Source organism: Vulpes vulpes, chromosome 4 (genome assembly GCF_048418805.1).
Source record: "Vulpes vulpes isolate BD-2025 chromosome 4, VulVul3, whole genome shotgun sequence".
Taxonomy (NCBI): domain Eukaryota; kingdom Metazoa; phylum Chordata; class Mammalia; order Carnivora; family Canidae; genus Vulpes; species Vulpes vulpes.
Window position 1 is genome coordinate 22536742 of NC_132783.1, and position 13509 is coordinate 22550250.

The 13509-nt window shown below is 39.3% G+C and overlaps 1 protein-coding gene across 1 annotated transcript in view; it reads right to left on the bottom strand.

The window, feature by feature from the left end:
• LOC140598717 (rho GTPase-activating protein 20-like) overlaps window positions 1–11838 on the bottom strand; it is a 41999-nt gene extending 30161 nt beyond the window's left edge. The window contains exons 1-3 of the mRNA XM_072757243.1: window positions 11324–11838; window positions 11129–11243; window positions 160–469 (exon numbers count right to left, since the gene is read on the bottom strand). Coding sequence (XP_072613344.1) covers window positions 160–224 — 65 coding nt within the window. The 5' untranslated portion in view covers window positions 225–469; window positions 11129–11243; window positions 11324–11838. The remainder of the gene's footprint in view (window positions 1–159; window positions 470–11128; window positions 11244–11323) is intronic.
• Window positions 11839–13509: the final 1671 nt, after the last annotated feature.

Here is a 13509-nt window from a genome sequence, read left to right on the forward strand (position 1 = left end):
CTCAGCAGCACTGAATCTTAAGAACAGGAGCAGCTTTTCAGGAAGCTGGTGCTGAAGTGACTACTTAGTTTCTATGTATTAGAGGAAACAAAAGAAAACAACAGTTCCTGTTATTGCCGGTCTGTTTGGATGATCAGAAATAGTGTATCAGAAGACTACCTCATGCGCTGAAGCCTTGAATGACCACCTGTGAGCTCAGCATGCTTTCTGATTGACGGGAACATCCTTTTCTCTTCAATTCGTGGGACGGGAAATCAAGGGAGTCTACAGCACTTGGCAGAGTACTGTCAACTGCTTGAAGCCTCAAGATTCCGCAGCGGTCCGCGGTCACTGCCATTATGATGTCACAGATTCAAAGCTCATGCTGTAACTGCCAAACTGACATACTGGTTTCCTTTTCTTGGCCTCCAAGTTTTGATTTTTTAAAAGTAATCATTTTATTTTGAGATAACTGTAGATTCGTTTGCAGCTATAAGAAATAACACAGGGAGATGACATCAGTTTTTTTTACAGATGGAGTCTTCCAGAGACACTTCCATCACCACAAGGGTCCTTCCTATTCCCCATTTACAACCACACAAATTTCTTTCCCCCTCCACCACCTCCTTAATCCCGGGCAATCACAAAATCTGTTCTCCATGTGTAAAAGGTTGCCATGTCAAGAATGTCATACAGATGGGATCACATAGTTTATGACATTTGGGGATTTGCTTTTTCCCATTTGGTGTAACTGGAGATTCATCTAGATGGCTGCAAGGATTCACAGTTCATTTCTTGGTGTCCCTTAGTAGTACATCATGATATGGATGTATCACAGTTTGCGTAACTACCTGATGGAGTTCGAAGTGTCTGCAGGTTTTGGCTGTCACTAATAAAGCTACTATAAACATCTGTGTACAGGTTTTTGTGTCAGTGTGAAGTCTTCACTTCTCTGGGCTAAATGCCCAGGACGGGAAGAGCCAGGTCATATGCTAGCTATTTTGTTGATGTTGTTGTTGTTGTTGTTGTTGTTGTTGTTGTTGTTGTTGTTTTTATAGTTTTTTCTTAGGAACTGTCCAACTGGTTTCCAGAATGGCTGTGCCATTTCACATTCCCCCCAGTACTGTATGAGTCATTCAGTTTCCCCTCATCCACACGAGCTTTTGGTGTTGGCATTTTTTATTTTAGCTATTCTGATAGCTGTGTAGTGTGATATCTCACTGTGGATTTCACTTGCATTTCCCAAATGGTTAGTGATACTAACCATTGATTTGCCACCTGGACATCTCCTTCAGTGTCCAAGCACCTACAGGAGCCTGTTAAAAACATGTTACATGAAGACAGTGTTCCCTTTCCACTAGGAAACTGATGATTTTACAGATGACGAGGCTCCTGCGCATACAGGTTGGGCTCTGAATCCAAGCAGCCGTGACGTAACATGAAGGATTCAAATCCAGCTGACTCAGGAGTTCACGCAGCTTCCTGTGAGGACCCCCCCACCCCCACTCTTCCCACATGGACAGTGTCTTTCTTTGACAACTGTGGAGGACTGAAATTTGATCCTACAGAAAAAGTTTGTGGTTTCTCTTACAGGCTCCTGTAACAGGCATGTGAAAACCTATCTTTTATGCCCCACTAGACTCTAGGGACCTCAAGGAAGGAGTCTATGTCTGATTTATCATTAAATTCTCACAAACATTGACGCATCAGAGGAATCAAAAAATTCTGTATTGAACAAGTGAATGAAATAGTTTTCTGGCAGGGATGGACAGGGGAAAAGGCATGACATAAAATAGTCTTTGTCTTATTTACTTTATTCATTCAACGGATAGTGTTTGAACCTGTACTAGGAGAAAGGCACTTGATAGGTCTGGGCAACAGGGAGCCAGGCCCAAGTCTCACAAAACCAGGATTTAAGTGAGGAGGGGGGAAGACAGATATTAAACAGAGAATGCCATCAAGAACTGCCTAACACAGCCTCTGGGAAGTACTGCAGAGGAAAATTAAAGAGTGAGATGAGAAATTTAGAGAGGGACTTGACACCTGATTTCAATTATGGAGAGGAAGACTTCTTTGACGAGCTCATTTGAAATGACTTTTAAAGAATGACTTGGGACTACACAGAAGAGAGAAAGAGGAAGAAAAGGGGAAGGGAGGGAAGATACATTTGTCAGTTGAAGGGACAGAATGTGACTAACTGATGTTTCAGAAACATGGAAGACTTTGCTGGATTGGAGACACAGGCAGAAGGTACAGGAGAGTGAAATCGGCCTGTAAATTAGGTAGAGGTGAGAGCACAAGTCCTGGTAGTCCTTTTAGACTTTATTAAGGCTTCTCATCTTAAAACCAAACTAACACAGAAGTGGCATGTAGATAGTGGCCTCCAGGCTTCAAACCACTTTTATTAATTTTTTATTATTTATTTTTTAAAATAAGTTGATTTTTTATTGGTGTTCAATTTACCAACATACAGAATAACTATTTTATGTATTTGAGAGAGAGAGAGAGAGAAAGAGACAGTGCATGGGCACAAGAGGGGGGGCAGAGAAAGAAAGAGAGAGAGAGAGAGAGAGAGAGAGAGAGAGAGAGAGAGAGAGAGAGAGAGAAAGAAGCACAAATGGTGCTGAGTATGGAGTCTGACCTGGGGCTCTGTCTCATGATCCTGAGATCATAACCCTGAGCGGAAATCAAGAGTCAGAAACTTAACCAAGTAAGCCACCAGGCGCCCCTTCTCACCACTTTTAAAGGACAAGTGCTAGTCTGGCCATGCTTGACTGTATTCAGAACCATGGAGGCTCATTGGGCAACACTTTCTGGCCTCCCATCAAGCACCTGTCAAAATCTATTTCAGGTAAAAAATAATCTATTTCAGGTAAAAAAATATAGGCAGACTTCTCTCTGCACCTTCCCCAATTCTCAGAATATGTCCCATTCTCTGCGTCTCCCTTCAGAGAGGTTAGAGATTTAGAGGCCAGGAAAACTTCTCTCCTTTTAGAATCTCGTCCTGTTGATCAATTCTGATATGCATCAGACTCACTTGGGAGGCTTTTCAGGCACTCATTCTGAAACTGCCTCCCCCAGAGCTTCTGATTCATCAGATATGGAAAAAGCTCTTTGAGTGATTCTTACACGTAACCAGGATGGTGAGTCACTGGTTTTAAGGAATTAATTGAGAAAGATACAGTTTTTGATAGCATCTTCTCCTTGTAGTAAAGCAAAGGAGAGAAAAGTTTGCCTGAGAAAGCTAAAGGGAGCTTTCTTTTACCATGTCACAGTTACCTTTGCAGTAATAAAGCTTAATTTCTTCCATAATACCATTGTGATTTATTTTAATTTGATGAATGAGCTCTAAAGAGAATAATAATGATGGGGTCTGTTTTCTTTTTTAAAGACTTTATTTATGTATTTATTCATGAGAGACACAGAATGAGAGAGAGAGAGAGAGAGGCAGAGACACAGGCAGAGGGAGAAGCAGGCTCCATGCAGGGAGCCCGACATGGGACTCCATCCTGGGTCTCCAGGATCATGCCCTGGGCTGAAGGCAGCGCTAAACCACTGAGCCACCTGGGCTGCCCGGGTCTGTTTTCATCTATTTCACCGAACACCTATGTTTTCACCCTAAATATCAAATAGAAGAGATACTGTAAGGTGATCTTTACGCCCATAATACCGTATTATTGATCTATTGTCCATTTTTGTCAATACCATACTGTTTTGATTATTACAGCTTTGTAATATATCTTGTAATCTGGGACTGTGATACCTCCAGTTTTTTTCTTTTTCAAGATTGCTTTGGCTATTTGGGGTCTTTTGTGGTTCCATACATCCTTACGAATTACTTGTTTTAGTTCTGCGAAAAATACTATTAGTACTTTGATAGGGATTCCATCAAATCTGTAGATCATTTTGAGTATGGAACATTTTATTAATACTTGTTCTCTCATCAATAAGCATGGAATATTTTTCCATTTGTGTTGTCTTCAATTTTTTTCACCAATGTTTTATAGTTTTTCAGTGTGTATATATATATATAGGTCTTTCACTTCCTTGTTTAAGCTTATTTCTAGGTATCTTATTATTTTTGGTACAATTGTTAATGGGACTGTTTCTTAATTTCTTTTTTTGCTCTTCATTATTAGTGTATAGAAATGCAGTGGATTTCTGTATATTGGTTTGTATCCTGTGACTTTCCTGAACTCATTTATCAGTTCTAGTCCGTTTCTGGTAGAATCCTGAGGGTTTTCTACATATAGTATCATGGCACCTGCAAATAGTGAAAGTTTTACATCTTCCTTACCCATTTGGATGCCATTTATTGCTTTTTCTTGTCTGATTGCTGGGGCTAGGACTTCCAGTACTATGCTAAATAAAAGTAGTGAGAGTGGAAATCCTTGTTTTGTTCTTGACCTTGGGGAAAAGCTCTCACTTTTTCACCATTGAGTATGACATTAGCTGTAGTTTTTTCACATATGGTCTTCATTCTGTTGAGGTATGTTCCCTCTAAACCTACTTTGTTGAGTTTGTATCATGAATGGATGTTGTACTTTTAAATGCTTTTCTGCACCTATTAAAATGATCATCGTTTTTACCCTTCTCTTGTTGATGAGATGTATTATGTTAATGGATTTGTGAATATTGAATCACATTTGCATACTAAGAATAAATCCCACTTGATCATGGTAAATGACTTTTTAAATGTATTGGTGGATTTGGTTGGCTAATACTTTGTTGAGGATTTTTGCATGTATGTTAATCAGAGATATTGGCCTGTAGTTCTCTCTCTCTCTCTCTCTCTCTCTCTTTCTCTCTCTCTCTCTCTGTAGTGTCTTCATCTGGTTTTGATATCAGGGTAATGCTGCCTTCACAGAATACATAGAAGCTTTCATTCTTTGTTTTTTGAAGTAGTTTGAGAAAAGTAGGTGTTAACTCTTCTTTATATGTTTGGTAAAAAAAAATTTTAAGTATTTTATTTATTTATCCATGACAGAAAAAGACAGAGGCAGAGACAGAGGCAGAAGGAGAATCAAGATCTACTCAAGGAGCCCGATGTAGGCCTCAATCCCAGGACTCTAGGATCACAACCTAAAGGCAGATGATCAACTGTTGAACCACCCAGGCGTCCCTACATGTTTGCTGAAATTTACCTATGAAGCCATCTGGTCCTGTACTTTTGTTTTCTTGGGAGTTTTTTTATTACTGATTTGATTTCACTGCTGATAATCAGTCTTTCAAATTTTGTATTTTTTCCCAACTCAGCATTGAGACGTTATATGTTTCTAGGAATTTATCCATTTCTTCTAGGTTGCCCAATGACTTTGCATATAATTTTTTCATAATATTCTCTTAAAATCCTTTATATTTTTGTGGTATTGTTTGTTATTTCTCCTCTTTCATTTCTTTTTTTAAATAAATTTATTTTTATTGGTGTTCAATTTGCCAACATACAGAATAACACCCAGTGCTCATCCTGTCAAGTGCCCCCCTCAGTGCCCACCACCAAGTCACCCCTACCCCCCGACCACCTCCCCTTCCACCACCCCTATTCATTTCCCAGGGTTAGGAGTCTTCATGTTCTGCCTCCCTTTCTGATATTTCCTACCCATTTCTACTCCGTTCCATCCTAGTCCCTTTCACTGTTATTTATATTCCCCAAATGAATGAGACCATACAATGTTTGTCCTTCTCCAATTGACTTATTTCACTCAGCATAATACCCTCCAGTTCCATCCACGTCGAAGCAAATGGTGGGTATCTGTCATTTCTAATGGCTGAGTAGTATTCCATTGTATATATAAACCACATCTTCTTTATCCATTCATCTTTCGATGGACACCGAGGCTCCTTCCACAGTTTGGCTATTGTGGACATTGCTGCTAGAAACATCGGGGTGCAGGTGTCCCGGCATTTCATTCCATCTGCATCTTTGAGGTAAATCCCAGCAGCGCAATTGCTGGGTCGTAGGGCAGGTCTATTTTTAACTCTTTGAGGAACCTCCACACAGTTTTCCAGAGTGGCTTCACCATTTCACATTCCCACCAACAGTGTAAGAGGGTTCCCCTTTCTCCTCATCCTCTCCAACATTTGTGGTTTCCTGCCTTGTTAATTTTCCCCATTCTCACTGGTGTGAGGTGGTATCTCACTGTGGTTTTGATTGTATTTCCCTGATGGCGAGTGATGCAGAGCATTTTCTCATGTGCTTGTTGGCCATGTCTATCTCTTCCTCTGTGAGAATTCTCAGGTTGTACTACAAAGCTGTGGTCATCAAGACAGTGTGGTACTGGCACAAAAACAGACACATAGATCAATGGAACAGAATAGAGAATCTAGAAGTGGACCCTCAACTTTATGTTCAACTAATATTCGATAAAGGAGGAAAGACTATCCACTGGAAGAAAGACAGTCTCTTCAATTAATGGTGCTGGGAAAATTGGACATCCACAAGCAGAAGAATGAAACTAGACCAATCTCTTGTACCATACACAAAGATAAACTCAAAATGAATGAAAGATCTAAATGTGAGACAAGATTCCATCAAAATCCTAGAGGAGAACACAGGCAACACCCTTTTTGAACTCGGCCACAGTGGCTTCTTGCAAGATACATCCACGAAGGCAAAAGAAACAAAAGCAGAAATGAACTGTTGGGACTTCATCAAGATAAGAAGCTTTTGCACAGCAAAGGATACAGTCAACAAAACTAAAAGACAACCTACAGAGTGGGAAAAGATATTTGCAAATGACGTATCAGATAATGACAGGAAATTTGCATCAGCTCTCAATGTGGGTAGGAGACTCCTGATACTTTACAGAACCAGATCTTAGGTTTTAGACAGGCTGGGAGTAAGAGTCAGGACTGTGAAAGTCTAATGATTCCCCTCCTAATGTCCAGTGGTTCACATCTCTTTGATAGATACCAGGCTATGAATTTGTGGCTAAACATTTCCACTGCCTTCTAAGCTTGATACCTGGATCAAGTATTATGAGTAATTTCTATCCTGATTCTGGCACTCTGGATTTTCTACTACCACTAATTGATCTCTATAAAGAGGGAAAAAAGGGAAGCCCAGGCCTTGGCAGTTGAGTGTTCACGCCACTACCCTTTGCTGCCCTCTACTGACCATATCTGGAAATTACTTTTAACCTTCCAGGTCCTTGTCCCAAAGCAGATAGAGATAATGCAGTGAGTGAAACCAGGCACACAAAATTTGAGATGCACCAAAAAACTAAGTAAAGAAGATATGATATTTTAATGTAATATTTTTAGAAGTCAATTTTCAAAAAATACATGATGAACAAAATACCGAAATGTACCCTAAAACAGTACTACTAGCTTATATGTACAAAGACCCTGCCATCCATTTTTCATTCAAGAAAAAGGTCTAATACCACAGTGGAAAATCATGCTACCAGCGCTGATGAACCTTTTTCATCACTCGCATATTTGGGAAAAAGACCCAGAAAATTTAGAATAAACCAAAAAAAAAAAAAAAAAAGGTGCAAGTGGAACAGATATTATAACAGTAGACTCCTGAGAAAAACAAGAGAACGGAAAAAAAAATTAAGAAAACAAAACCAACAAACATCTTTAGAGTCAAGAAGCCAAAAAAGAGGTGGCTACAAAATAAGAACAAAGGCAGATAAATATTTCTTGTATATTAAAGGTATCATCGACCAAATTGAATAGAAAGTCTTGAAGATTGAGTTCAAGGAATCCTATTTGACCTTGACACTTGGAACATTCATCTTTCAGTTTTCCTGACCTAAGGTTACCCTTTTTTTTTCCTCAATAACTAGACCTATTTAGTCCTTCAGTAAGGAGAAAATTAATCATTGGAATAACAGAAAAGCTATTTTAATTGGTAGAATCAACATACAAACAAAGCTTGGAAGACAACAAGTGTAAAAGAGAATCTGACTAATATTAACACTGATAATATGAAATACTGGAAGTCTGAATATTAAAGCAGCAGAGAGATATGGAAGATAATGTCACAGATTTTTCTCACCTATTTATTTATATAGCAAGAAATCAATTATATACCGTGTAAAATTGATGTAACAAAATAGAGTTTAAATATACTCTTTAAAATGATAATCACCAGAAATATCAAAGCAATGTAACTGGAAAAATGTAGACATGGATGGATCAAAGAAATAAGTTTCTCATCTTCCAATAGAGGCTATCTAAGGTTGATAAACAAGATAAAAGGAGAAATCAAGTATTAACACATATTTCAGGGGTACTGTGATAACCACCAGGAGAACAGAAAGTACTTAAAAACAGGGAGCTGGAAATAAGTCGGGGAACAAGTTCAGGCTGAGAATTTACATTTCTCTTGGTATCATTCTCTACTGCTTGATTTTTAAAACATGTGTATGTATTAAATTTAAGTTTAAAAGTTAGAAGAAACAAAACCAACTCGACTTTTTGCAGCTGCAGCTCTTGGCACCACTTCCTTCCCATCTGCAATCTCTCTCCTCACACCAGTAGTCCAATCCTATGGAGGCAGGAAGGAATAAGAGACTAGAAAAGTTCCTGTCCTGGGGATCCCTGGGTGGTGCAGCGGTTTAGCGCCTGCCATTGGCCCTGGGCATGATCCTGGAGACCTGGGATCGAGTCCCAAGTCGGGCTCCCAGTGCACGGAGCCTGCTTCTCCCTCTGCCTGTGTCTGCCTCTCTCTCTCTCTCTCTCTCTCTCTCTCATAAATAAATAAAAATTTTTAAAAAGCTTCTAAAAAAAAGTTTCTGTCCTGAATTTAAGTTTTTTGGAATATTTTTGTTTTGTGCTTGGGTTCTATCTTTTCAATGTGCAACTCTTTGGAATACTAACTTTTGACTACTTTAATCTGTGATATCTAGATCCTCTTTAAAGTTTTGCTAAACTTTGTTATCCTTCTTTTACTTCTTGACAAAAGACTAATCTTGACTCATTGCCTCTTACTGTGATCACAGTATTTTATTTTCTTAGAATCTTGATTCTGTCCAACTACTGCTTTGCCTGGCCCAACTCAACCTGCCTAGGTAGGAATGAAACATCTATGGAAGAGAGATGACAATTATCATTTTCAGAAAAAATAAAACTTCATATACTAGTAAAACATAGCACTAAGGGAGTAGGGTGATGTTCTTTATCCCATTCCTCATGCATTTTAAGAGGAGAGTGTACTTCCCTGTCCTAGAGAGAACAGACTTGGGAGAATGTGGGAGGAGAAATTCTCTCTAGACTTGTGGTCTCACAATCTTGTACCAAAGTAGCCAAAACATGAGACACAAGACACAAGGAAATGAAGAAACCAGAATACCTATCTACATTTTTGAAGAAGGCAATAATGTCTCAAATGTCACTCTCTGAGAGAAAGTAGGTAATATATATGGGAGACCACTGCACACATCACCAAAACAAAACAACAGCAAAAGCAAAGGAATACCTATATTAAACATGGGGAAGCACAACTATTGATGGGCACTTTCTGCTCAGTCATACAGATTCACAGGCCATGGATTCAGTGCTGGTGCAGCTGGCTGGCTTGCCACCGGACCTAGACCAGGTCCTCGCTGTCTCCAGCATAGGTGCTACTAAGTTATCTGCTGTGCTCCGATAGCAGTATCAGATGACATTACATAGTCACTTAATTGGGGTACCACAGTTTTGTTTGTGACAACTTCTATAGTGGACAGTTTCTTTTGTGACTGCTGACCCCTTGGAGACTAGAACTAATTAGAGATTTGAAGCAACTTTGAAGAGGCTGAAGAAGCTATACTCATTCCTGTGAAATCCCAGGACACAGCTGCAGCTATAGGAACCTCGGCTCTAAGTAAAAGCCTCTGGCTTACACTGAGCCAATTGTATAAAATGGAGAGTGAGAGCATTTGGACTTTAAATAAAAGCTCCATGAGCTTTTCCTTGCAAGGGGATTTAGTTTGTGGGGAAGTTGAGTAACAAAAATCAGTTTCATATTGTTCAAATTTGGGACATTTTCATATTGATATAGTTCTCTGTACTCATTTCATAAAATCTGGTGAGCTATTTTGGACAACATGACTGGGCATAATTAGTGATAAGAAATAGAATTAGAGAGTGAACTTTCAGCTTAGTACTATCTGACTCATGGTGCTAGTCTTTTATGGGCAAAAAGCAAAATGCCCTTCAAGAAGTCCCAGAAGGACTCTGTGTAGGGAGAAGCAGACATGGGGTCTGTGTGAGCACAGCAGCACTGTGAGCATGCACCACTCGGCTGAGAGGGACAGCTGCCTGGTCCCCTTCTGATGCCTGAGTACAAAGGGTTATGACATTGTTTCTCAGCCTTCCATCATGCGTACACCGCCTTCATGACTTTTTTACAAATACATGTTTTTAAGTATTCAGCATGGACTTTACAATCTTTGCTCAGGGTAATATGTGTTAAAACATGTTAGGAAAAAAAAACAGGTATCTTTCTGACTACAGATGAAAATGCATACATAATTAATAAAACTGAAAAAAAAATGCCTGGGAGTATGCTACTTAAAACAACTCACATGATGCCAGTGGAATCCACAATGTAATATATTTAAAAAATTAAAAAGCTGGCAAGCATTAGGAGGGATGCGTGTTATTCCCCTCTTCAGGATTCGACTCCAATCCTGATGACACAACATGGTGTTGGAGAAGAGATTTGGGGTCGCTCTCTTCACTTTCTCACACCATCCCAAGCAACGTAGAGCAGACCTTTTTAAGACCTATAGAAGCTGTGTAGAGCTTTTGTACTTAAAGAGTTTCTTGGTCCCCTATTGGAGTGGGCTTGAGTGAGGACAACTGCAGTTGTCTGGCCATCCCATGGCTTGTTTATGGAGATGCAGTAGCAAACCCTGTTTTTGCATGACGTCTAAGCCTCTACCCAGCTTTACTAGGGAACCCTATAATTTGGATGATAACATACATTTCAATTGCCTGCTGTGTCCCCTTTCTCGAACTGGTTCCAACCCGTAAAGAAGCCCAAATTCCAACACAGCATGTAGTTACATAAACAAGTGAAAGAATGAGAGAAGAAAACATTGATGGAAGAAAATGCATGCTGCTATTATACAGCAAAAATACTATGTATATATAAACATTTAATGATAGCTTATTTTGAAAAAGTGTTTTTTAAAAAATGAATGCAACTCAATACTCAAATAGTGTTGAGTTCTCCTTCCCCAACTTGCAGGTACAGTCATGTAGTATTCCAGTCTTTCTGGCTGAGTCCCTGCAGCTGGAGCAGGGCACCTTCCGCTGTTGCCGAGTTTCTGAAAAACAATGAGAAAGAATATTGGTTTAGGGTCAGGCCTGGGGCTAGATCCTGGATGTCTGAAGTTCAGCAAATTACCTGGCCTTCCTGAGTCTCAGGTTTTATACGTGTAAAATGGGAATAACCCCTCTAGATTTGCTGTGAGGATTAAGTAATAATGCATGTGAGTCAGTGACACTGCCGTTCAGAAAGAAATTCAGATCCATGTCTAGGTATCCACTGGGTATGTCCATAACTAGATAGTTTTGGAAGAGGTTTGAGATCTTTCCCTTGCATGGATAGTGGAGTATGTGTGGTCGTGCCTATAATCAGAGGCTTTTGTTAGCACAGATAAAATGCCAAAACAATAAAGATTTTGATGTCATGTGTTCCTTTGTGCAAACAAGCTTGCCTAGCAAAATGGTGCAGATAAACACAGATGAATGGAATTTATACAAATAAATGAAAATTATGTTTCTCTAGTATAAAAATAGATCAAATGGTAAGAGCACAAAAATAGGTGAAATGGTAACATAAACTGACTTTTGTAATCAGAGGGTCAACTCTTGACATTTTCCTCTCTAAGCTTTTTCTGATAGTTTTGTTGCTAAGGCTACCATGTTTTTGCCAGATTGGAAGAGGACTGTCAACTCTAATGAAGATTAAGTAGATTTCCCAACGAGATTTTTTAAAAATAAACATCAGTTAATGCTGCTGGCTTTCAAAGCCATATTCATGAAGAATGGAAAGATCTTTAAAGAGTTGCTCTTAGAGACTCCTAAATCTGGGAAATGAACAAGGGGTAGTGGAAGGGGAGGTGGGTGGGGGGATGGGGTGACTAGGTGACGGGCACTGAGGGGGACACTTGAAGGCATGAGGACTGGGTGTTATGCTCTATGTTGGCAAATTGAACTCCAGTAAAAAATAAATAAAAAATAAATAAAAAACAAAGATCTGCTCTAAGAAGGTGTAACTAATAAAATTTGAAATTTAGCAGCATTTCTATTCCATAGTTATTCCAACACACAAGTTTTTATCATGGTTACATTGTACAAAAATAACTTAAAACAGAGCTTTACATATTTAATAAAAAGATGAAGATATTATTATTTACAACTTTAGCCAAAAATTAATTCCCTAAAGAGTAAAAGGTTATTTAATGAACAATTCTTTTGACTGGTTGGGAAAGTGTTGCACAACGATTCACAAATTCACACTTGATTTATTCTTTGAACGATATAGATAACTTACAGGATTCAGTCCTCTGTCTTTTGGTTCCTGCCATTAATTGGTTAAAGTCATCCGAGGACAGTGTAATTACAACGCTCCCAAAGAAACCTGGAGTTTTGTAAATACAGTAAATGGAAAGTAATGTGTTATGGACATTCAATTGCTAAAAGGATGTAAAAGGGTAGGAGCCATTAGGAAAGGTGAATACACACTTCTCTTGATGTGCTTGCTGAGGAGCCAAATGAGCTTCTTGATCATGGACAGAAGAGACCACCTAAAGTTTAAAAAATGTAGAGCTGTTTGTGTGTCCATTGATCCTGCAATTCTACTTGTGCACTAAAGCAGGAAAATTAAATGAAAAATTACCTAGCCAATACACGTGCTGTGTTTTCTTCCTCTGATGTCTTTATATCTTTGTAGCCAGAAATCCCAATGTTAATTTCGAATAGGAAAGGCTGAATACTAAAGTTAAAAGTTCACCTTAATTTGAATATTGTAGCATTAGTGACATCTGATGGAAAACGAGTTACAGGGTAGCATTATTTAGGTATCCTGATCTTTCTATCACTTTCATCAGATTTTCGCACAGCCCTCTCCCCACGTCCATGGGAAGAGTGTACTTTCTGGCCCCATTGAAGTTTGGCTTAGCCTTAAGACTTACCTGCATCAGTGGAATATGGGCAAAAATGTCAGTGTGAAAGTTCTGAAGATAAGCTTTAGGAGTCCTGGTGAGCCATTGCCCCTTCAATAATAGAAGGAGACACGTGCCCTGCAGATTTGCAGGGGCAAAGAAGAAGACAAGCACTCCAGATAACCCACAGACTACACGGGAAAAAATTGTTATTCTATGGTTGTTTGTGCAAAAGCCAATTAATACATGAGACTATTACACACCTCTGTGTGAATTCCCATGGAAGCTTGACTCCTCTCTCCAATTGATGACACTGGGAGAAGATTCCTGGAGACGTGTGGTTCAGTCCCTTCTGGGGCTCTATTTCAGACCCGGATAGGCCCAGTCGGAACATGTTTCCATTCCTCTACCTATGGTAAGCAAA